Raw genomic sequence first — 26,624 nt, 5'->3', positions numbered from 1 at the left:
GTGGCAATGTAATATTGTAGTTGTATTATATTGATGTTTACCAGTAATTCCATGAGAAAGATATAAAAATCATTCATCGTCTCACAAAAAGTGTCAGCCCTGCAAAGTACATGTTTATACAACTGTACGTAGATGAACACTGTTACAGTGTATACGGTACAATGTAAATTATTGATACCACAGACCTGGGTACTCTGCAGCATGTACTTGTACAGTACTCTCCGCGTAATCGGGTATCGCTTAAACGGGTACTCCGTTTAATTGGGTAGAAATGTCAAAGTCAAATCCAATGCACATTAAAATTACCTGATAATCGGGTTGCCTCTCCGCATAAATGGGTAAATAATTTTCTTCTAATCTACTTTCTACCTACATTTTATCACAGATATAACACTTTAAGAAATCATGAATGTCAAATTTTCCACGTTAGCGAGAAGTCTTTAGTCGAACCACAAAGTTTTATGAAGACATAATTGTCCATAACATGAGTGTAAATTATTGCTCCTGACTGGGCAAGTGTAAGGTATGTATAATGTGCCTTGCAAGCACGCGTGTTAAGCATAGAGTGTAGGTGTTCGGTGCAGTGTACAATGAATGTACATACACATTGTGTGTGTCAAATGTGAATGAGACGTGTTCTTCTGTTAATCGGGTACTCCGCTTAATCGGGTAAGAAACGCTTTGCCTGAGCCTACCCGATTATGCGGAGAGTACTGTACATTGTACAATTACAAGAATATGGCACAGAAAGGGCATTAAAGGTACAATGTAAATCATAGTTCTCAGAATCAAAATTAATCTTCCACCATTTGGAATTCGCTTACAATAAGTGTGTTGTCATGAATGTACATGATGATGTACTGTATGGTTGCTTAAGGTACACCGTATGCATGTATACAGGTTGACCAGATTAGTGGAGAAGTTTCTATTTGGTACGGCTGCAGTACATGTATGTGAAAGGAAATAGCTCACCCAATCTAGAATGTTCTACGAAGTGCCAATATTTGGCCGAGTGATGCAAAACATACACTGTACTTGTAGCCTAGCATGATTGGTACTTATTTTTAGGTATAGACAGGAAGTCAGGGTTCTGGAAGGCTCTTGAAATCACAAGTACACAATGTATACATGTACAAGTATAGCCCCAGGTTGGAGTGAGTTACAGAACATTCAAGAAGGGGTGGACCTATATAAGCCACAGAAATTTTTTAGTAGGCAGATTACCCAACATCTCTGCTCTGAGAGTTACGTCACTTCTAGCTCTGAAGCGACTTGTTACAGTCAGTCCTGTGTTACCTGCTGGCTTCCTATATCAGTGGAGATAAGGCCTGGGAGACACACTGCCTATGGAGAATTGATTCGCCTACATTGGTAACAGACTCCATTTTCATGTCTATGGACATTACTACATTGAAGCTGTGACGGGCTGGATTCCTAGCTGGATATTATTTGCTGGGTTATCATTCACGCATCGACTGGACGCAGTCGTCATAACATCGGATTCTACACTTGTTGCTGTGGATTTATACTTTGGATTTTACATACCTTGGATTAGAGTAACCTGTGAAGTGATTTACGTTTGAGGGATCATTTCATCAGTGCATCAAGGATCATTCATTTCAGTGCATTGAACGTCATCTGTGGGTGGACATTTCCAGGGGATTATACTGTACATGGACCTTGTGATTTAAGATTTGAGTGTAATGCTTGTAAGTGATCACTGTATACGCCATACATTTTGCGAGTCTAAATTTCGCAATTCGGGAATTCCCGATGATTTTGAGAGTGGTTAAATTCGCGATCGTGGAGTCCTGTACTGAACGGAGAAGTGTACACATGTACGTCACACTCACATCGGGATCAGAGTCAATATTTTTTCGTGTCTTCAATTTGGCGAATAGCACCTGACTCGCGAAATTCACGAAAATGAAAATTTCGAGAAATATTCCGCGTATACAGTAGAGCCTACATCACCAATTTATAATTGTTTCTATTGATCATTAATATTGTACTGAAGTGAGAAATCATTCGCTGTCTGTACCGGCAATATTACTGTAAACTAAACCGCCCGAACATCAATATGTTGTTTCTTTTTGTGCGATCATTCTCAGTGTGATTTTGGTCGTAATAGTGTGAAAGGGTCTACCAAGAAACTTGTCTGGCTGATGGAATTTGCCAAGATACTGTAAACGTTGATATTTTAGCACAATTAATTTTTCACACTAAGCAGCTCAAAAACACATTACACAGGTTCTTGAATTCGCACTGCACAATTGTCAACCCATTCAAAATGTGCAGAGAAAATTGTGAGGATATTTTCGTGGTTTCAGATTTGCACTAGCTCGAAGCAGCACAAAATGCACCAGGCAAGTGGCAAAATGTGTCTCGCCCTTTTACATAGAAGAAATAAATGTTTTTCTGCCTCCCGGAAGTTCATTGACCCCACCTATGACCTTTGACCTCGTGGTGACTTTCAACTCCCCAAGGGACATTTACCAGCCAAGTTTGGTCACAAACAGACATAGGGATCAAAAGTTATGAGACATAATCGAACTGCCATAAAAACTTAACATTGGGCCCTAAAAGTTTGTTGACCCCTGTCTGTGACCTTTGACCTTGTGATGAACTTCAAATCTCCAAGGGACATCTACCATCCAAGTTTGGTCACAAACGGACATAGGGATCAAAAGTTATGAGCCATAATCGAAACATTGACCCCTGCCTGTGACCTTTGACCTTGAGATGACCTTCATGTTTGGTAAAATGTGTCAGTTTGTATAAACACTCTTCCCTCCAAGTTTGATTGAAATTGAAGCTCTCAGTAGAGAGTCATTCAAGTTTTGGTAGCGTTACAGACGGACGACGGACGGACAAACGCCTTAGGCAATCCCTAAATAGTTTCCCCTCACCTCCGGTGGGCTCGACAAAAATAAATGTGCCCTGAAAATTTCTGCATTTACAGTAACGAGCTGTTTTGGAGTATTTTGAAATCAAAAGAGTAAAAAAAAGGATAGACCAAAGTACCTGATTCTTATTCCTACAGCACCTCCCCGTTCAGTAGTGGGTACGAAGTAGGCAGAATGTTACATGATGATCAATTAGGCCTTGCAGGCTGAATTTCACAACAAGCTGAATGTGATTCATTTTTGCATGGAAGATTGAAGGATACTTCTAGGGCCTGATTTGTCAATTATCGATGATCATGTAAAATATAAAACATTACGTACATAATGTACATGTACATGTACATGTAGCAACGATGATCGGATATGTTCTCAGAGCTGTCAGACTGCAATGCTGTTGCCTAATATTTGCATAGTACCCAATTGAAATGTGTTAAAATGAAATAATTTCACATATAAAAAATTCCTGATGCATAGGTACAACGTGCATATTTCAAAGCAAACATCAACAGTTTTTGCATGTGTATGGAAATTGTGTTTTACACTTACATCTTTGTTATATTGTTACAAGCTCTAGTATCTGGTATACAGTAATCATTACTGTGGTCTACAATACAGTTCATGTTGGTATTAAAACATCCTACAAATGTGTACAGTTTACTGTCAAAAAGATTTTTCAGATATATTGTGTGTCAGGAAAGTTTGGCTGATCTGCTGCTTTGACTGAAATCAATGACATACATGTACATGTACATGTACTGTACCATTGTATGTAATAACATACATGTAATATGGACTGGCCTTGAGGGGAATACGACATTTATTGCCTGAACTAGAATTGTATTGCCCGAGTCAAAGACAAGGGCAATACAATTCTAGTGAGGGCAATTAATGTCGTATCCCCCGAAAGAAGACAGTCCATATCATTATTATTACCCATTTCAGGCATCTTGAGCAGTAAAATACACCTGTAAATCATTACAATGTAAACTTTTTACAACTTCCCAATCCACGGTATTCCACTCGGTGCCGCTCGAGCTCTACACCACACTGCGCGCTACAGCTTTATACACAGCTCAGGTACGTTGCGCGCGTATAACAGCCAACTCACACAGGCGCAGGGATCTTCCTCTATTTTTACGTGTTAACCTATGGGAATTTGCCCTCTATCGCGAAACTCGGGTAAGCGGCGCGCGTAGAAACAGCCAGCTCAAACACTTACAGCGATCGTCCTTTAGTTTTACGTGTTAACCTATCGACAGCAAATTTTCCTCACCGCGGGCTCAAGTGCCCGGATGCTATATTATCCTCGTTTTTCACACGCAAATCCCATAGATGTTTGCCAAAGCGGGGAATATGGAAATTTTGCTCCTCTTCTCCCGCCTGGCGTGCAATCCTGCGCGTAGTACAAGGGAAATACAATTTTGTAGAACCACAGTTCAGATGCCCGATACGGGTAATAATCAGCAATATTTCATACAAAATTTGATCTATAGCAGACAGGAATTTTAATGGAAGTTGCAATGTCTGTGTTACTTCAAGATCTGAGGTGACCACAAAGTTCTGTATCTGTCTTGGGATGCATTCATCAACTTTCCCATGTTTGAATGAGTTTCAATACCCACTATCAAAATGCCTTTGCCAAGGCCTTTCAGATCACATTTCTTGAGTTGTTGTGTTGTTTATCATCTCTACTGCGTGTCAAGAGGAAGGCCTCGTCACTGCACAGTTTCACTGCACAGTTTCACTGTGCAGTTTGACCCACGGACATCATGTAGCTGCCATGGGTAGGTCTGAGATATAAACACGTTTCAAAACGACTTGACATTTTTGTCTCTACAGAAATGCATTTCTGGCTCAAACATGTTTGAAATTGCACTTTTTTGGCATTTCAGAAAGGCGCTTCTAAACCATCATCAAATCAGCTTTGTGTTTATTAACAGCCCAAATCTCCCTGAAAGTTGATTGGAAGTCATAATTCTGCGCCAGAAGTGAGTTGATAAATGCAACCTGGTCATACTATCTTGAGTGTCATTTTTTCATACATTAATAAATGCACATCAGGACCAAGCAAGGAGTCTCCTCTGTCTGTGGGCATGAGTAATAACAATGCCCATACATCACAAAAGACAAAGAATCTATCTTTTAGGACAATATGAACTTTTCTAATATCCCGGTATACAAAGCTGCTGCTGCATTGCACTCTTTGAGGCTTCTGTCCATTATTTGACGCAATCAATATCAATGACAATGCGCACAAATCAAGATATGGAACCGCTTTTAATAGCAGGAACCATGCTTACGCGCATCAAACCTTGATGTAAAATATTTTTCATGCGTAATTTCCACTGCTTAATTGGAACCATAGACTGCTTTAATATCAGAACCTGAAACTCCTTCATCAGGACAAGTTCTGGCTGAAAAACTTCACTGTCCATCATCAATGTCTAAAAATGATAGGTAAATCCTTAGAAATAACACTGGGCATTTACTTTCCTTACGAGAAAGGTTATTTTCTAACCAACGCCAGATAGATTATGCCAATTGCACAGTCTAAACATTTGCCGTTATGCAGTAGGACATACAATGTAGTGCAGGTGGTCATATTAAGCATCGTCAACCTCTACTCATGCACTTACAAATTCTGTACCACCCCTTCAGTGCGATACGGAGAGTCATCTTCCACACAACAGACCTTGATATTGCAGAATTTTGAGCAATTTCAGGGAAAAACATATTAAAACACACTCTCAAATTAATGAAAAGTCACAAGACTTACTTGCACACAAGATATGCATAAAAATCATATTCCCCAAGTTCATATATAGTATACATTGTATACCTTGTCCCAGTATGTACAATGTACATGTAGCACAAGAATGATAATAGAAAATAATATCCCTCTACCCCCTCTTTTTAGTCATCTGCCTGTCATTCTCAAAATATTGCCTCATCTACCACTCCTACAGTGCATTGAACCTCCGGTTTGCCATGTGTGTTTGTGTACTAGACACACATCATACACATGTACGCCATCGTGCGTGATCAATCTAAAAAATGATTTATCCCGGCATTACATGTGTCGAGGAGATCGGCAGGAGAGACAAGTGGAGCCAGGCTGAGAGACGGAGAGAGAAATGGAGAGAAGGAAAATATGAGGGAGGTGCGTAGACAAAGATGACACTGGCAGGAAAAGAGAGAGTGAAGAGAAGGAAGGAGAAAGACAGAGATAGAGAGAAAGAGCAAGTGTGATGGCAAGAGAGGAAAAAAACACTAAAGAGAAACAGTGACAGAGAGGGGGAAAGATGACGGGCAGACATACAGAAAGGGGAAAAACAGAAGGGATGCTTGTCCACACGGCAGAAGCACATACACAACCTGAAGAATCTGCAATATCATCTGCAACAATGGAGAGATGAGGGTATGATGCACTATACATCAGGATAAGCCATTATATCGCATTTACGCGTAATGCACCTTGTACATGTATCATCAGAATAATGAGCAGCACAAAAAAAATTAGGTTGTTGTTTGTCTATTTATATGTTGTCATACCATATCTCTTTTCAACCATCCTCCCCTCCCCCCCCCCCCCCCCCCCCCCCCATGTGCGCATACAAAACACCCAAGAAAAATAGGGGAAAAAAAGTTTACCTTGTGTCTAGATTTGCAGGAGACGAGAGGGTAGTGGATTGGATAAAACAAGACTGGCTAAAATGAAATGGGAAATGTGAGAGGCGAGGGAAACTACAATTGGGAAATGAGCATGAGCCGAGAGTTTTATGGAGAAATGGTTTGCATGCCTACTGGCATATTGGGACAGGACGAATCCAGGGAAACCTTTCATTCAGCCACTTACAAAATGCAGGCCCCAATGTTAGCAGTCAAAATAATGGAGCATTTATAAATTTCATTATTTTCACTGTGAAGCATATCACAAAGTGCACCATAGGGGAAGGCAAAAGGAGGATGCTTTCCTGAACAATAAGGTACTAAATATGGGAGGTGGCACATGTACTTCAAGATGCTTGTCTTTTAGAGTTTACAATCATGACATCAGTAATAACCACCTACACTGTACTTGACTTTCCCTGAGGCTACTAACAAATCCAATATGCACATCTGCTACATCATAATTGTTGCATTGCATCCCATACTGCATTTCCACAATAATACAAATGTACTTCTAAATTGCTGACCTCTGTTAAAAAAAAAAAAAAAAAACAAAAACGCTGTTCAACACGTGAATGTTGAAATACAGTTGTTGCTACATTGTACGTGTGCAATGTAGACTGGATGGGCATGTTAGATATTAGGCTCCATGTGCATGTACTGCTCCTAGAATTTAGTGTAAACGGAACTAATGTGCCGGACTAATTGCATACAGAAGCATAGATCATATCACACACACAGTCCAGTAAACGTCAGCTTTTGACTCTGATACCGACGTTTGGGGAGGACTGCATTCTTCCATGGATCTCCTCATCATGAAATTGAAAAGTTACGATGTACATTTGTATGCTTACAACATTTGTAAAACTCAAGTCAATCAACACAGCAAGAGGAAACAAGCCATCTTTGTCTTGTTGAGGCACATAAAAAGGAAAGAGAAAGTACGTACTGTAACTGTGGAGCAGTCTTTCATTTATACTTGCAGAAAATTTTGCACACGGGTATTATTTGTAATCCCCCTAGGACAAGTTTCATAATGTGGATTGAGCGAACGCAGTAAAGTTTGAGGAACATCAAACAGTCCATTCAAAAGTTTTGAATTTTAAAGGTTTCTGTGCAGTCACTGCTGGATAAGAAGACTGCTACAGTTTGTGATGTCACATGCATAGAACAACATAAAGAAAATATAACAAGAATTCCACAAATTTCCATTTATTAAAAAAATAAGTAGGGCCTACACATTCCCTGGATGTGCTACTGACATACAATTTTGTACATGTATGGTAAGGCGGTGTCACACCTTTCCGGGCAAGCTACGCGGGATTGTTGCAAGTAGGGATTTTCCAGCACGCAGGAGAATTTTCTGCGAGCGGACAAGAATGTTTGCGAGTTTTATACTTGTGTCTTACCTGCTAGATGCGAGCTACTTACCTTCTACTTGCGTGTATTTCGTGCGACCTGCGTGACAGCTTTGAAACTGATCCGTTTTCTGTTACAAGCGACTTACGGGTACTGCGAAGTACCTGCGTTGGAGTTGTCTGCGAGGTGCTGCCGGTAAGGGTCTCCTACTGGTGTTCTGCGAGTACCTCTGCAGGCAAACTCGTAACAAGCTTTGAGCATGCTCAAGGCCTCGTCATACCATATCTAGGAAGTTCTGCTGGTTGACTTGCTACTTGCTAACAAATTTGCTACCCGGAGCTCTCCACAGTAGGTCCGCACCCGACAGAACATAGCGCATATCGCACCCGTAGTTGCCCGGAAGTGCGCAGCCAAGTTTTGAGCATGACAAAAACTTTTTCCGGTTGAGTCGCGGGGATTGCCCGCAGAGTTCCATGCAGAACGCCAGTAGGAGGCCCTTAGCAGCAGCACCTCGCAGGCAAGTCCCATGCAGGTACTTCGCAGTCACCGTATGCAGACAAGATAATGACATTCTGTGGGACTTTTGCCATTCCTTCACTGAGTTGTCAGCCCCCACGCGCCTGGCACGCAGGTCACACAGAATACCCGCAAGTAGAACTTAAGTAGAGCGCGTTCAGCAAGCTCTCCACAGTAGGTCCGCACCCGACAGAACATAGCGCATATCGCACCCGTAGTTGCCCGGAAGTGCGCAGCCAAGTTTTGAGCATGACAAAAACTTTTTCCGGTTGAGTCGCGGGGATTGCCCGCAGAGTTCCATGCAGAACGCCAGTAGGAGGCCCTTAGCAGCAGCACCTCGCAGGCAAGTCCCACGCAGGTACTTCGCAGTCACCGTATGCAGCCAAGATAATGACATTCTGTGGGACTTTTGCCATTCCTTCACTGAGTTGTCAGCCCCCACGCGCCTGGCACGCAGGTCACACAGAATACCCGCAAGTAGAACTTAAGTAGAGCGCGTTCAGCAAGCTTGAGCGTGTTTCTACTGATAGCACCTCACATCACCTTGCATCACCGCGAATTTTGTCTCCCGCATCACCTCGTATTTTACGACCACTCGAGCTGTTTCTACTGAGTGATAAAATATGTGGTGATACAAGGTGATGTGCTAATGCCGTAAATCTGGAAGTCACATCAGGTCACAGATCGGGTCGCGCTGCCTCAGCCATTTTGTGGTAGGCCACTGAATTTCGTTCAGTCTTTCCGTCCAAAATGCCCCTCACCAACATTTCCTGCCACTTGGTTATTAGGAATCGTTGCAGGTCGAGGGTCCAATTAATGCTCTCCTGGGGCTCCGACATACAGTTGTACTAACGTTAGTATTCCAGCGAAAACGAATTAGGGAATCTACAACTTTGAGACGATACAATATTATGGGAAAATGAACTCAGTGTAAAAATCAGAGTACAGTATTCATCGCATAATCGGGACAGGTTGGGAGTAGCAAACACGGCCCCTTTAAGCGGAGTGCCCGATTTCGCGATGAGCACTCACCATACACTAACGGCATACGACATGTACATGTAGTGCACACACACACACACACACACATGCATACTGACGTACTGTACATGTAAATGAATACACAACCACGCTACCCCTCGGCTATGCATATACGTATACTGAATAGACGGAGGTCAAAACACACCAGTCCGAAGCTTGCTTTAGAGTTCGATGTCAACGACAACTGATAGGGAATCTTTGAAATATTGTTGTGGTATTTTGGTAGATTTTTTGTGTAAAAAAATCAACAAAATCAAAGATCGCTTGAAGAAAAATTGTCCCGTTTATCAGAGGTCCCCGCCCGATTATCTAGTGAAAATAACATGCATTGGAAATGTTTCTGGGAAGCGTATGTCATTTAAGCGAGGTTCCCGATTATCAGATGCTTGATTACTAGTATGCGATGAATACTGTATATAGTATGATAGGCTGTTGGACACGCAAACAATAGACGATGAATACACGCAATTCACAACATGTAACACCTCATGTATACTAGTAGTAGTAGGAGTTGGTACTGATGCGTGCGAAACTACGCGAGATACAGTCACTGTGTACACAAGTGTCGGAGTGTGCGATGAACAGATTTGAAAAGTGCGGGGCGAAAGCTCCCAATAATTTCAAACTTCCGGTACACCGCGAATTTTGCTACCCGGTGTGTTTCTACTGAGAATCGTCCCTCGCATCACTGCGCATCAACCACCTCATCGGCACATCGGCCACTACCCGATCTGTTTCTACTGAGGAAAAATTCGAGGTGTCACCGCGTATCGCCACGCATCACCACGCATCACCACGTATCACCACGTATCACCACGTATCACCGCGAATCACCTCGCATCACCTCAAATTTTCATCGCTCAGTAGAAACACGCTCATAGACACATGTACAGTATGCAAAACTCGCCCAAATCCATGTCCGCCCTCAGAAATTGTCCGGCTATGCTGGAAAATCCCCACACGCAACAAGCCCGTGTAGGTGTGAGAGGGCCTAAATATGGTTGCGAGTAAAACGGATTTGTGTGCGCACCTCTGGATGACTACAGGTGAGATACGTACTACAATGTAGGTACGTGTACTGTCATGTGCGGGTCATTTGCGGGTACCTCCGGATAGTAAAAATTATTCTTTGCAAGTCGCACACAAGGCTTGCCCGGAAAGGTGTGACACGGCCTTAATGGTTAATATTATTCATACTGCCTTCTGAAAGAGCCAAATCAAGTGCTCTTTTATGCGAGAAAAGTGAATACAGTGTATATGATGATTTTTCTTTTCTTTATAATCATTCTACGCATATAAAATAGCATCACAAACTGTAGTTGTCTTCTCATCCAGCAATGGCAGCACTGTTGAAACTTCAAAAATTTGTAACTTTTACACGGATTGTCCAATTTTCCTCAAACTTTCACTGATGTGTTCTACTGTTATTGCTGCATTCATTCAATTCACACGTACAATTGTATATCAAGGTGAACTTGTCCTTTATAAATAAACAGGTTTACTACTGTTTGAAATATCATACACATTTATTCTTCAAATGAAAATTTTACGGCAATACCAACATCATAAAATGGCCAAAAAGTCAAAATGCACACATCTGAAAATTATCAGGACCACACTCAAGCACACTGATAAACAAAACCATAAATCAAATGTGTAGAATCTCCCTGCACTGGAGCAAGAACACCTGGCATAAATAATAATGTGCAAACAGGTATGGGCACTACTCTGTAGCCTTACAGTACAAATTGTACATGTACTATTGTAGCTCTTGTGGTAATGTTATCTTACACATTGCTCATGGACCAAGAATCCTTTCCAGATTTTGTGTTCACCATCATGATTCCATAAGTGTCTTCTGAGACATGGTGATGATATCAAGAGTTACATACTGTACAGTACAGGGAAAATGATACAGATCAACATACAAAATGTATACTTGTATGTACATGTACACCTAAAGAGAGAATGAAGTTACACTGTACAGTTGTAGTCTCTGGAGACTTTGGAACATTTAACATCCAAATAAGTAGCTACAAATTTTAACATTCACACTTAAACTGATTAAGATTTAAAAGAGATTTTTTTTTCTTCCTGATCATAAGCATCAAAAGAATAAAGTTGAGTGAAATAGAAAAAGAAAATTGGAAATGGAAGTTTACTTCTGTCACACCAAGTACACTATGATTTGCCCCTTGATGAACACTCAGTTGTAGAGGGTTAATTCAGAACATGCAGAACATCAATTGCACAAGGTGGGGGGGGGGGGGGGGTCTGTTTATGATTACCCTATTTTCCTGGAGACAATTAGAGCTGCTGATTATGACTATGCAGAAAATTTTCTTTCTTTTTCATATAAACATTTTATGATATTTTAACACCTGCTCTGGGGTGGAGAGTCGTAAACAACTGCAGAGGTGACAATCACCCAAATTTTACGACCAGGCAGGTCAGTTGGGTTCAAGCCCAGAGTTCCTGAGCAGTTAAGTTTATGGAATCGTAATCATTTTATGCAGACCATTCAAATCCTTGGGAAATATTATGGCATTTAGTGCACAGGGCCATAAAGGTAGCACAGTGCCATGCACCCTGTGGGCCCTATCTAGATACTGCCAACTGAGGATTAAAAGAAACAAACTTCTGTCATCCTCCACTTGAGCACTTGTACAATGTAGTCCTTTTAAAAAAATGGCAAAATATGATGGTTTCTGTCATAACTTCTCCAAACTTTGCTGCATTCATGGTAACATTATAGAGATGCATTTGATACAGTAATATGAGTACAGCCACTAGTAAATCTTATCTAATTTTCACAACAATACTGAATTGTTTGTGCAAAGAAAAATATCCAACAATAGCAGTTCTAGCTCTTAAAGGCTCTCGTGCAAGATAATTAAACAGGAAACATTTCCTGTTTGCTGATACCTGTTCCAACTGTTAGCAAGTAAAAGGGCAATACACTTCACATGCAGCGAATTTCTCACCAACTTTGGAGATAATCCTAAGGCCTTATAAATTTGGACTAAGTCAGAATTTTTTGTTACTGCTGTCACAGTGTCTGCATTGTTCGAGAATAAAATGAATCATTTTCAGTTTGCCTGTTGGCGTACAATGACACACACAGCACTGTACAAATGAGCCAGCTATTACCACACTCTAGCTGAATAGTACATGTAAATGTATGCACAGAAGGCCCCACACTTAGTTCCAGTGTGTACTTAGTACATTTTATAACAAGTGTACGTGTACAATTGTACGTACAACACGTATGATTGTATTCTGTACAGCTGCCGTAATTTTCTTTTAACTAATATTTTGGAATGCGCATCGGTTGCTATGTGAGGCTGTATCTTAGCAACCAATTGACCTTGGGGCAAAATATTTTGGGATTTTCCGTCAGACACTTTGGGGAACATTTGGTGCGATTTTAAAGAAAATCGGAGGGGGTCGGGTGACAAGCACTGGATGATTTGACGTGGATTGACCCATATGTAATTCATGTGTGTTTGTGTAGGAGTTCTCAAGGAGTTGGGAATCCTCCTTTCCTCCCGTAATTATAAAAAAAAAAATCACGGCGAGATTGCGTCTGTATAATAGAGAGATCCGGATAAAGGGAGGCCGGATAAGAGAGGTTCAACTGTACTATAAAAATACACAAAAAGGTCAAGGGTATAACATTCATGATCAAATTGATGCTAAATCTGAAAGAAGAGCACAAATAGTTTAGAACCTTAATATGGTAGGCTGTCAGCTTTCATAATTCTTGAAATATTGCTCTGTGAAAAGTCTTTCAAAACACATTATTACATGCAGTGCAATGAGGAAAATGGAGCGACTTATTGTTTTTATCAAATCTTGGATTAAATTTCAAGGTCATTATTATGTAATAAAAGTGTTTTGTGTTATATATTATTAAAATATGTATAACAGACTACCCCTACAGCAAATATCACAGGGCTAGGGCTTTTCAGTTTGAAAGCATGGACATTTGAAATGTCCTCTAAACCCAATATATGATATTACATGGGAATTTGGCCATGTACGATTATTTTCAGTGGGGTAAATTTACCATTGAACATTTCGGTAGCAAAATTTCTTTGGTAACCCAAGATAATATAGGTAAATGTCTATCAATACAAAAAATTTGATGCCATTCCTAGGTGGGACGAAGGGTGATCCGTGACCTTGAATTTGGCACATTTTTCATTATTGTCAACTTTGAGGGCGCTCTCCGTAAAAACGGCGAGCATGAATCCGCTAATTTTTTTTCAAAATTACTGAACAAGTCAAAGCCTTCAACAGCATAATATTTTAGAACCTAAGGTGATGAAATGTGGAAGATATTAGCCTCTAAATATGCATTAAAATTTTCGAAACATTTAACACCATTTTCGGTGACCTCGTGCACGTTAATGAAAAGTCAAATTCGCGTCACAGTCACTTTTTCTTGCAAAGACTATAAAGTTCTCTCAATTTCCAGATAATGAACACTTTTGCATAAATATCCATGCTACCACAATCAATCAAAAATGCATAATTTTCTTTTAAAGACACTCAGTCGCGGCGAGTGGTTTGTGCGGCACGGAGACGAACGCAACACGCTGCCTCCCCCATTCTGTATCAAATGTAGTGACCCCCGAATGAGAATAGAGCTGGCTCAATGGGTCAGCGAAAGTACGGTAGGCTACAAGAGAGCTCCCTGTGCTTATCTCCTAACCCAAAATGGCTGTCAAAGCGAGCCACGAGAGCTTCCGAATGGACGCACACTCTCAGTGCGCATGCACATGAAGAGAGGCCGAAAGAGCCACGCGTCTTCTGGCCTCTCTCCTCCAATCACCGCAGCTCGCGGTGACAATATTTGTGTATGATGCGTACACGCACACACACACACACACACACGCCGCAGCGTCTTCTCTCCTCTCTCCTCCAATCACCGTAGCTCGCGGTGACAATGTTTGTGTATGATGCCTACACACACACGCACACACACACACTTGTCTCAGTGGTAGCATTGCGCAATTGCATGCACAAACTTCGGTCGTTCGGAGTTTACGTACCATTAGGGATGGCGATTGGCTGCCTTTAACTAATATTTTGGAATGCGCATCGGTTGCTATGTGAGGCTGTATCTTAGCAACCAATTGACCTTGGGGCAAAATATTTTGGAATTTTCCGTCAGACACTTTGGGGAACATTTGGTGCGATTTTAAAGAAAATCGGAGGGGGTCGGGTGACAACTTTTCTGAAAATTGGATGATTTGACGTGGATTGACCCATATACTTGATACATTTCTTAATAATTATTTAGGTAAATCTTCCCAAGAATTTATAAAAGAAAATTATTTCATTCTTGCAAACACAAACCTCTATTTTGGGGTCTGTTACTGAGTGTAACAATGAAAAGGTTGCAGTATACACATTACTACATGTGGTACTACAATGGGCTACATCAGTACATGTGTATATATGTACATGTATAAAGCATTGAGTCTCCCGTATCCGGCCAAATCCCTTATCCGGATGAGCCCCGGTACCGACTTGTCCGGATACGAGAGGTTCAACTGTATTATGTAAGATGAGCTGAATAATGTATACACCTGTATAGACTCAGCAGGCACTTTCAGGAGATACAAGCCTGTACATTGTATATTAAACAAGGGTTCGTCTTCATTCTGCCTATGACGTACATTTGTATGGATTAAGGAATGAGACAAGTTTGTGAGAAAACACAAAATCTATGTGAATCATGACCAGGAATTTGTGGAGCACTTAATTTCATTGCACATGGACAAGTGCACAACATATGTGGTGCAGCTCACATACGCAGAATCCGAAGATGAACAATCATTCAGATTATTCAGGAGAGTGTTCGCTGTGCGTGCAGTGTATTGCCCCTTTACTTGGAAATAGTTGGAATGGGTATCGGCAAACAAGAAATGTCACCCCTGTGATTATCATGCACAACATGCTTTAATTTAAATGTATAGTGTACATATCTCTGATGTGTGCCCTGAGAATACAGATTCAGTTTCCCTTTCAAAACAGCTACATACAAGTATGTATGTAACTGCATCATTGCAAATTTAATTGTTCACTTCAGGGATCTCGCCAGCGTATATCACCCTTGTCGGCCCCGACAAGCGTGCGGTTTGAAGAAGCAATTGCCGACAAGGGTAAAACTTGCCGACAAGGGTAACACCACGCGTGAACTTGCCGACAAGGGTAACTTGCTTGACGAGCTAAGTTCGGACCAATTTCTCGCCTTTTTCAGTTTTTATTATCTGGCTAGAAAAGAAGCTAGATGTTGAAAGCAGCAGCAGTTTACATACTTATACAAGCGCAAAAATTTACCCACGCAGTCACCGCACCGATCACAACAACGCGGCTCAACAGAGCGACGTACTAGCTGATACCAAGACCTCCCTGCTGATACACACCACACACTTGCTCACTCACATGCGCTCTGATTTGGGATCCACACACACATGCACAAGCACCCAGCCGGCCACTTACCTAGCCGCCTGCGTGTACAACGGTACAGTGTATAATTGTGAGAGGGAGAGAGAGGACGGAAAGAGAGGGTCGAAGGCCGAAGGAGGCTGAGGAAGGTTGACACGTGCTCGCTTGTTGTCACGCTTGTTGTCGGGTTACGCAAAAACAAACGATATGAAATGCATGCCCCCTCCGCCAAAGGTTGTATTTTTTTTTTTTTTTTTTGCTGCTTTGGTTTGTTTGTTAGCTTGTCTGCCTGTCTGTCTCTCTATTCGCAAAATAAGTCAAAATTTGGGAATAGATTAGGATGAAATTTTCAGGAACAGTTGGTTGGTAAAATGGCGCAAGGAACAGATGATTAAATTTTGATAGTGAGCAGGATTTATAATACCACCGAAATTCACCGCCAGGATCCAGGATCTTTAGACTTTGTTTCGTATATTTGAAAGGATTTGTATCAATTCTTTAGGAAGCTGGCCATCGGCAATGACGCAAAATTAGATGCGTTCAAAGCATTGCCGCAGAGAGAAAATTAACTCCATTTTCGTTAAAAAAAAAGAAGAAAAAAGAACGTGCGATGGAGTAAGCAAATGCAAATTGTTATTTAGGTTTTGGTAGTTTCAATGGGTTATTTTTTTTTTTAAATCTAAAAAGCCAGGCGTTCCATTTTAACCTTTTCAATTTCTACGGATTTGTAAACGTCATTCGTGAATATTCCATTTTCCTTCTCCGGGCCGAAATTTATAGTAATTCTGTCATGATAGTCTTTCAAGTTCAACGTATACGTAATGCTCCACGTGCTTCTGGCTTGGTTTGTTAAAAGGTGGGTTAGGGGGCCTTCACGGGCAGAAAATAAATGATCATCATTCATCAATGTTCCCAGTTGGTTTACATGCTATGTACACGCTGTTTACGACCACTGAAGCAAGGTGGCAGTAGGCGCGACATTCTTTATCTGACACCTGGCTTTCGTGGAAATTTCGTGGAAATTTCCACAAGCCATGATATCACGTTTCCCCACTGCTTGAGGTCGTGCTTTTTTTTATTCTTCATTACGAACATCAATTTGTTCAACTTGAAAAGTGTAGATAATTTGCTTTGAGGACGTGTTTCTTTCTTTTTTTTTTCATTGCAGCATCGGTAACATTTTGTTTTGTTCATCGTCCCTGCATGGCAGGGGTTCATGGGAGGAGAACGATAGGAATGACTGGGGAGAAAATAAACTGAAAGAAGGAAGCATCTTTTGAGCGAGCTGTCTTTGTTTTTCTCTACACCAGCATCAGTTATCGCCACCAAGATTCATTTTTTTTTTCGTTACTCCGACAGATTAATGATAAAGTGATGCTAGATTCTTTATTCTGAAGGTTCGTTAATCCAAAAATGATTAAGAAAAAATGTCCGTTCATTTCACAACGAAATCAGTTTTGTTATTTCGAACGTTCTGCCAGTGAAATTTCGGAATAAAACGACGGTACAAAACAGCGTGTTTTCGTACTCTAAGGGTCTGTTATTCCGACAGAAGTAGTAATGATGAAATAATAAATTGTAGATTCTTTATTCTGAAGGTTCGTTAACCGAAAATTGAATAAAGAAAAATGTCCGTAAATTTCAAAACGAAATCAGTGCGTCATTTCAAACGTTTTGCCAGTGAAATTTTGGAACAAAACGACTGCCCCAAAACAGTTGCAGTTTTCTTACTCTGAGGGTTCGTTACTCCGACAGATTAATAATAAAATAATGCTAGATTCCCTTTTCTGAGGGTTCGTTAATCCAAAAAATGATTAAGAAAAAATGTCCGTTCATTTCACAACGAAATCAGTTTTGTTATTTCGAACGTTTCTGTCAGTGAAATTTCGGAATAAAACGACGGCACAAAACAGCGTGTTTTCGTACTCTATATAAAGGGTCTGTTATTCCGACAGAAGTAGTAATGATGAAATAACAATAGATTCTTTATTCTGAAGGTTCATTAACCGAAAATTGAATAAAGAAAAATGTCCGTAAATTTCAAAACGAAATCAGTGCGTCATTTCGAACGTTTTGCCAGTGAAATTTGGAATAAAACTGCCCCCAAAACAGTTGCACTTTTCTTACTCTTAGGGTTCGTTACTCCGACAGATTAATGAAAAAATAATGCTATATTCCTTATTCTGAAGGTTCGTTAATACAAAAATGATTTTAAAAAATGTCCGTTCATTTCACAACGAAATCAGTTTTGTTATTTCGAACGTTTCCGTCAGTGAAATTTCAGAATAAAACGACGGCCCCAAAACGGTTACAGTTTTCTTTTACTCTGAAGGTTCGTTAATTTACTGCGAAAGAATAATGATATAATACTTTAGATTCTTAATTCTGAACGATCGTTAATCGGAAAACGATAAAGAAGAAATGAAAACGGTTACAGGTTTCTTACCCTCAGGGTTCGTTACTCCGAAAGAATAATGGCAAAATAATACTCTACATTCTTAATTCTGAATGATCGTTAATAGAAACATTATAAAGGAGAAAATATTCGTTTATATCCAAACGAAATCAGTTTTGTTATTTCGAATGTTATGCCAGTATAATTTCGGAATACAACAACGGCTCCAAAAGGGTGTTTTCTTATTCAGAAGGTTTGTTATTCTGAATAACGATGATAGATGATAGATTCCTTTCTGAAGGTTCGTTGATCGGAAAATAATAAAGAAAAATGCTTGTTAGTCTTCGAACGAAATCAGTTTTATTTTGAACATTCATCTGTAGTACCGACCTTTGGTGTTGTTGTTGTTTTCGATTACAAACCTTCGAAGTACTCAGTAATGAATCGTTTCATTTTATGATTAAACAAACCTTCGGAATAATGACCATCATTACATTTTTGTATGATATCTCTTTGATGTCACGGCCAAACTACCGCAGTATACCCAGAAAGGAAAGTGCAACGATGTCCCGAAAGTTCTCGATCGCTTCTCGCGCATCTGCATGCAATAGGCCTACCACGTGGTCGAGCAGACGGCGAGAAAGCAACACGGCGCGCGTTATTGCGATGCAGAGGCGGCTAATTATTGCAACAGTGAAACAGGAAAGGCCTAAAAGAATTCGGAACCTCCACCACCGGCACCTACTTCTCTTTCATTTATTATTTAGGAACTGCCGCTAACAAAAGGTATGGAGTTTCTGCATTGTTTCTTTGAGAATATGCCCCTCACAACGTTCATTACATCTCCGTGAAAATGTCGCATTTAGTGGCATTTTAGCAGCGATTTATCTGTGTTGTATTGAGCATTAGCGAAGGCTTCCGCGCTTCGCGCGGGAGGGGGAAACCCCCTCCCGTACCCACCCCCAGAACAGCGCGCATAAATGCCGACAAGCGTGACGAAATTCCTGGCGAGAACCCTGCACTTGAACCTTGATGTGTTATTTCATCCATAACCAAATCCATAACAATATCAGAGTATCTGTATTCAAACTTTCCCCAACCTGGGATGTCACTTTCTCTTGCTTGAAGTGGAGGGGCTAACAGGAGAACAGACTCGTATCTTTACTAACAATACCAAAAACATATTTTGTTAATTTCATACACATTCTAGGGGCCTAACTACACCATAGTACTGTACATGTTCAGTTTATCCTACACTGTAAGCACAATTATCATGAAGATACAATAACTTGTAGTTGGTTAACTTCAAGGATGAATGAGCCCCACAAGAGTTTACAGCTGTACATTAAGTCCCACATGAACATCTGCACACAGAAGTTAACGTATTTTGAGTTATCCGCAAATCCACTGTACCAGTGGCCAGTATTCTATTGAGTTATTCCCTCCATCAGAGCATAATAGTTGTAGCAGCATGAACACAAGTTTGTAGTAAGACTCATACTTAAATCTAAAGCAGACAGAGCAATATGTTAGAAATTTTATACAATCACACATAGAATGTAGAATAAGAAAGTCATGAAAATATCACATTTCAGATTTCTACATTCAACAGTGATATCAGTTGTAACCACAAGTGCACTGTGCACACACTTTACTTTGTTTTTTCACAAAGAACCTGGAACACAAGTATTTCCAATAATAAATATTTCTTAAGTCATAAAACTGTAGATATTTTCTTGTAATCTCTCCTCATACATAAACATATTACTGTACAGATTGTAGTTCTCATCTTCATGAAATATCACAGGGAAGGCAGATTGCCGATATTCTCTCCCTGCAGACATTTGGACTCACTATACTGAAAGTTTAACTTTTACTGATAGCATGGTTGCTACACACTTTTCTAAACAAAGAGTGAATGGTCACAAGCGTGATGGTATAAGATTTCACACGAGGTGAAAAATAGAGGCGCGCTATTCAACAAGGCAAAGCACAGTTGTTTAGTGTGCCTCATCTTTCACTGAATGCAAAATCTTGTTCCACTGCATGAGGAAAGACCATACACTATTTGAATACTACACCTCGGACGTCAACAGATGTGGTCCACACAGATTCTTGAATTTAGCACAGAAATGGCAATCATTTGCCATGAAAGGTGAATGAGTAGCACAGTCAAAGTCAGCTAGCCACGTACTTATGTATGCGAAACCGATTGGTTGAAGTTGGTAATAGAGATGAGTGACAAAATATGCGCTTGTAAGCATGTTTGTAATTGTTGAGTGCACACGGCAAAGGTTTGTTTATTGTGACATCAGAGTCATGCAATGGAACAAAAAACTTCTGAGTCAATCACAGAATTGGTGACGTCAGCTGTGCGATATCCAGAGAGTGTGTGATGGTACTTTTAACCGCATGTCACATGATGGGCAATTGACCAATCGGATGGCTACATTCTTTTTGGGTGTTGTGCCAAAGCAGATGTACACTGTATCATGGTACAGTAGTTTCAAGCTACAATAGAAACCTGTCATTGCTTTCTGTAGCAGCAACGTGTACAGTACTGTAAAAGTGGTTTCTTTTGCGGTGGTTTTATTTTCGCGCTTTTTGCGCTTTGAGGTTGAACCGCAAATTTGACATCACGCGAAAATGTTTTGAATTCGTCGCTTGCACAACACTATCATTACCGACCGCGAATTTAAACACACTGGAAAAAGTCCACACCGATGGAAACCGCGAAAGTTTCTGTACGCAAAAGAAACCACTTTTACAGTACATACATTGTACAACGTGTAGCTGTATAGATAGTACAATGTACGCAGATCTGTCTCAAACCCATACTTGGGACAGTAAGGCCAAGTAAAAAAAGAAAGTATTTCTCGTCCGGGTTTTTTGAGATCAGTGATGAGGGAGGTCCTTACTATTTACTATTTTACTATTTTCTCGTCCGGGTTTTTTGACGCAAGTGATGAGGGAGGTCCTTACTATTTACCATTTTTTTTTTAAATGAAGTAGTTTCTCATCCGGGTTGTTTGAAAGCAGTAATGAGGGAGGTCCTTACTATTTACTATTTTTGATCGAGCAGCCATGTCAGGCTCCATTTTGGCACTTAGGTGAAGCATGCTCAACATATGAATACAGTGAAATCTCGTTAAGAGGTCTGATATAAAACAAAACCTTGTATGAATATGACAAGTTAATTTTACTGGTCCAAGCTCATGTGTTTTGACCCTGATATAACAAGAAAACCGATATAACAAGGTAGGTTTCATGTTCCGATGGACTTCATTATAACGAGGTTCCACTGTACACAACGTCTGCTGCGCTATTTATATTGTTTTTACAATTCCTTCAAACAGCCATGATAAGCTACACCTGTAGCTAGCTATGAAATTAAAACGCTAGCGAGCTCGCTGCGCTGCATGCATAGCGACAACAGTTTTTGCATTTTCAGACAGCTCGCCCGCGAGAAATGTCGCCCGGAACAGGTCGCCCTCATGAATGAATCGCTCAAGTTGATATGCGAATTTTCATATATAAAAACAAATTCAATTTTTCTGATCTAAAAGGATTTGGTTTATTTCAATGATAATTTTATGTTGAACCTAACTCATTCATGAAATATTACTATCCAAGACTTGAAAGGGAGATTTATAAATTACCGATTCATAAGCGCGACAACTCGTCACGTACGATCTGTCTCAGGGGCAAGTTGTCCCAGATCAGTACAACTTCTGCACGCTGCATGCTGCACATGGTTACACACGGGCGTATGTACCGAGCGCGCGAACCACTCGCTAGATTGACTTCAATGGCAAAGCATTTAACATTTTACACACAACAAACATCCTTCACAATCATCGCTACGTTTAATCACACTGCACTTTCCATCGAAAAAGACTGGTCGACTAGAAAAAAGGCTAATGTACATGCATGATACTTACCGTACCACGGTGAGTTGAGGCGCCGAGACGTACTGGTAAGTACGTACGTAGACCTACATAATTTTCAGTGTAAACCGTCGCACTCGGTACGGAGGATTTTCTGAGTTCGCAGCGGGACAACCGCCGGATAAAAAATATTAAATATCAAAAAAATTGATGCGGCAATCAAAAAGGGGTGCGGGCGGGGACGAGAAACAACAGTTTTTTTATATTTTTAAAGCCAATTTTAAAAAATAGTAGGCCCTACATAAATAGCAAAAAAAAAAGCATGTGGCGGCCAAAATAGACGCGAGCGAGGGCGAGCAACTACTATCTTTTTTTACTTGGCCTAAAAAGTTCACTGTTTGATGGCAATGAAATGTATGCAATCAATTTTTAGAATTTGCTAATTTTGCATTGGTGCATTTCTGATGTTTTGATAAACTGTACAGTAGGCTCCTAGCTGTGTATGCATTATACACTAGTACATTGTAAGACTATGTGAACGAACAGTTCGTTTGATTCATCAAAACAGGATGTGGATAGATAAAATGGTTTACCATACAGTGCAGTTGTAGCAACATGGAATGACAATATTACAAGGAAAGTGAGTCCTTCAAACACAGTTTTAAAAATGAAACCTGAAATTTTATACACAGTAGTGTAGTCATCTCATATTTTTCAACAAGTTGTTACTACAAAGAAAAATACAGTTCCTCTGGTTTTGCTACTAAATATCACAAGTGTAACTCTGAGTGACCACTTTTCCTATAATATAAATGTTTGGAACATTCCATAGGAGTACCTTACATAATAGAGTTGTACAGATACAATTCAATATTGTATCTGGATGTTTAATATTTAAATGTATCTAAGGTATTAGCAATTTTACATACTACTGTAAAAGTGGATATTTCGCGCGATTGATTTTTCGCGCTTGGCTGGGTAAGAAGAGTTTCGCGTATCTTTAATTCTGCGGAATCAAGACATCACACACGTACGCTGAATGAGGTACCGATATTGTAACGGTGTAAGGCCGTAAAGTGCACAATTGCCCTCAGCTCAGCTCAGATCTTGATTCAGATGCCACATTTTTTTTTATACCTACGAAAGTTAATTATCTAACATTAGGTGATCTACTTCTAATGTTAGACTACATCATGTAGGCCTACTATGCACATTGAGAGCGAATTTATATATATATATATATTTTTTACAAAGATCTTTTATTCTTAATCTTACTTTCAATTTGCTGAACATGTGATAAGAAAACCACTTGACAGATCATCATGCTCTGTAATAGAACCCTAATGGTCCCTGCAATGTAGGGATCGTGACGGATCAGCTTGTAGAAGGCTGAGTTAAGTGAGTTATATTGAGCCCGGGAAGTGCCAAAAGTGAGTGCATGCTGTGTGCCCCTGTGATATGAAGCCAGTGCGCTTCATGCCGCGAAGATAGGTCTCGCTGACTGGCCTCTTATACTATACTAGGTCTAGATAGCTCTTACAAAAACATACGCAGCCATACACGGTCTGAATGGTATCTCCACCGGCAGCTCGCCCGCTTGACCACGTAAGAAACCATACCAAAACACGTAAGGTTAGACCTGATTATGTTACGTATTTATCACATCTAGTCGACTAAGAATTTTAACTTGTACATTTCAATATTCGAAGATGTTTCTAGTATAATCAAAAGAGTCCCACTCTGATCGATTTTTTATCATGCAGGAGGGAAATCGAGTAAGATATGGCACAAGTCGTGGCTCATGGATAGCCACACTCGGACAAGGGTCATAACCGCCGTACACCAAACACGATACAAAGCATCGCGATACAACTGCTATACGCACAGTGATTGAATGCACTGCTAGCTTTACGTTTTGTACAACACTTGGGAACGCTCGCCACTCACTACCGCAGGGTTGTATCGCCACTAGTCGAGGAGACACTACTTACCGCGTACAAACGCCAAGAGGCCGAAAATTCCCACAATAATTTCGAGGCAGCCCATTTCTGCCAATCGCTGAATATCACCTCGAACACATCATGGTTGTTGCACTCTTCCACAGCCTTATGATTTTCAGAGTACAAAAATCCAGCGATTTAGACGGTATTTCCAATACAGAGGGCACCTCCTCACGCACTTGCCTGGGTACACGAATCTTTCGCACATACACATCTCACACAACAAATGAACTCTGGGTCACCATACCAGTCCGAACTACTTTCAGCAAAATACAGCGTATCAATACGCCTTGCAGTGTTAAAATGTGCGCCGTCCATCGCAATCTCCAGAGACGAAGTTTTTACGTTTTGTGAAGATCGAGTGACCTCTATCAATAAATCACCATTCGAGGCAAAGCTTCTAAAACTTAACGAGTTACATAATATGAAGTACACGAGCTTACACGTTGTCTTTGATTTAGAGGAACACTTCTTTCGGCACCAAGTAGGGTTTATCTTTTTTGTCGCACATACACTACTGGCACAGGGTGTTAAAGTCCATGTGTCAATTAAAGATTGTGGGACCCTTTTCCAAAACATGATTGACAGACGAATCTTTTGTTAATCTCTCACGATCCTTAAAATACCATGCAAGATGAAAAGCCAATAACAACAACAACGAAGGAAAGAAATTTGGTCAAGCGGAAAGAATACAGGATTGGCTTGTTTGTTTTTCCAAGGCGACTAAACACGGTGCCTTCTTGGTGAATATCGTTGAACTGTTCGGGTGGCAAATTTTAAATGAAATGTGAGAGAACTGCTGTCTGTGAGATGGTGACATATAAACACATTTGACTGCATTCTCAGGACTTTTGTCAACAAAAGACGTTTTGATCCTGGAGCAATGAATCAATCGTTCTTATCGCATCAAACGCAGCGGAAGAGATTTTTTTAAAGGGGAAAAGTGGAAATCCTCACAATTGTTCGAATATCTGGCCTTGGCAATGTGTATGAAAAGAGGGTCTGTATATTGCACTCTGGGAACAGTTCACTACCTACGTTAAAAGGAGGGTTAGGTCACATTTTATCAAAGGTAGCCAAATAAAGCAGATACCCTGGATCACACATAGAGTAAACCCCTTTGTTCTGTGATAGAGGGGGCTGCATGGTACATATGTATCATTGGTGTGTGTTAATAACTGAATGAAAGCATGATACATGTGTAAATATACCTTTGCTACAGTGGTTTAAACTGATGAACAAAATAATCATATTATAATTATTGTAAGAATGCAATGACGACATAAAATTCCATAGGCCTTGGCAAAATAGGCCTATACCCATACCATGAGTGGATTTAGTACTGATAACACAACACAGTGAAAATGATTGTCAGCGCAGCTCCAGATGTAGGCCTATAAAGCCTACAGTATGCGCTGCAGCTCGGTGTTTTAACCAGAGGATAGAACCTCTTTGGTTTTAACCGCGTGAGGTTTAATACGTCATTCTTCCCGCAAAAATTTTTTGCTTGCCAAGTTTAATAGGGTTACACACACGAGACATCCCTTGATTGAATACAGTCATATAATTTGTTGTTCGGGTCGTATTTCTACTGTAATCTTGCCTCCTATGTAAGCTAGGCTTAATCATCTTCCCTTTTCTTCCAGGGGTGATCGCCAGTTATGTCAAAATAGTAATAGTGTAATAGTAACAATGATTATGAAAGTAATAATGAGGATAGTGATGTAGTAATGATAGGCCCTAATAATGATAATAACAACAACAATAATAATGGCAATAATAAGAATGATAATGATAACAAGAATCATACTAATAACAATATTAAAAGGAAGAAGAAGAACATACTGGCCTAGTTAACAACGCTTAGAGAATAGCGCATGCACATGGTGTATAGGCCTGCCCCAATTTTGAATGCGCTTAGGAAAGACTAATTGCAATTTCTAATGGCACTGTACTGAGTTTCATTTGTTTGTTAGACTGTCATTATATTTCATCCCTTCTTGTTCTATAAATCGCAGACAAAAGCGGCTATTTCCTGTCATCAAACACTCCAAAATGTAAGAGACAATAGCCGCACCAACAATTTCAAAGTTCATCATACGAACTGACTTTTCAACATGCGGATCGCCCAAGTTTCCTCAAACTTCGCTCATGTGTTCAACTGATATTGCTGCATTCACTCAATCAGCACCGGTGGGTTTCATTCCCCTTTGAAGAAAAATCCAACTCCATAATTATATCAGTTTTATAAGAAAGAGAAAAATTCCCGCAGACAGCGCAAAAAATGATCAAAATCGGAAAAGAAATAAAGAAGTGTTTTTAATATTCTGAAATTCTGACATTCCAAAAATCTCATTTGAATTGAATTGAATGGAACTGAAATTTCAAAATT

At 40.2% G+C, this 26,624-nt stretch overlaps 1 protein-coding gene across 1 annotated transcript in view; it reads right to left on the bottom strand.

Annotated features, from left to right (window-relative positions):
- The window catches only part of LOC139731025 (low-density lipoprotein receptor-related protein 6-like), a 105,571-nt gene extending 81,141 nt beyond the window's left edge, over nucleotides 1-24,430 (bottom strand). The window contains exon 1 of the mRNA XM_071641908.1: nucleotides 24,224-24,430. Within this exon, the coding sequence (XP_071498009.1) occupies nucleotides 24,224-24,278 (55 nt within the window). The 5' untranslated portion in view covers nucleotides 24,279-24,430. The remainder of the gene's footprint in view (nucleotides 1-24,223) is intronic.
- Between the last annotated feature and the right edge of the window lie 2,194 nt (nucleotides 24,431-26,624).

This window comes from Diadema antillarum, unplaced genomic scaffold, assembly GCF_040938485.1.
Source record: "Diadema antillarum isolate AM-2024a unplaced genomic scaffold, OU_Dant_1.0 seq00000348_RagTag, whole genome shotgun sequence".
In the NCBI taxonomy this organism is placed as follows: Eukaryota; Metazoa; Echinodermata; class Echinoidea; order Diadematoida; family Diadematidae; genus Diadema; species Diadema antillarum.
Note: the sequence above shows the minus strand (reverse complement) of the source record. Positions and strands in the feature narration are given on the sequence as shown.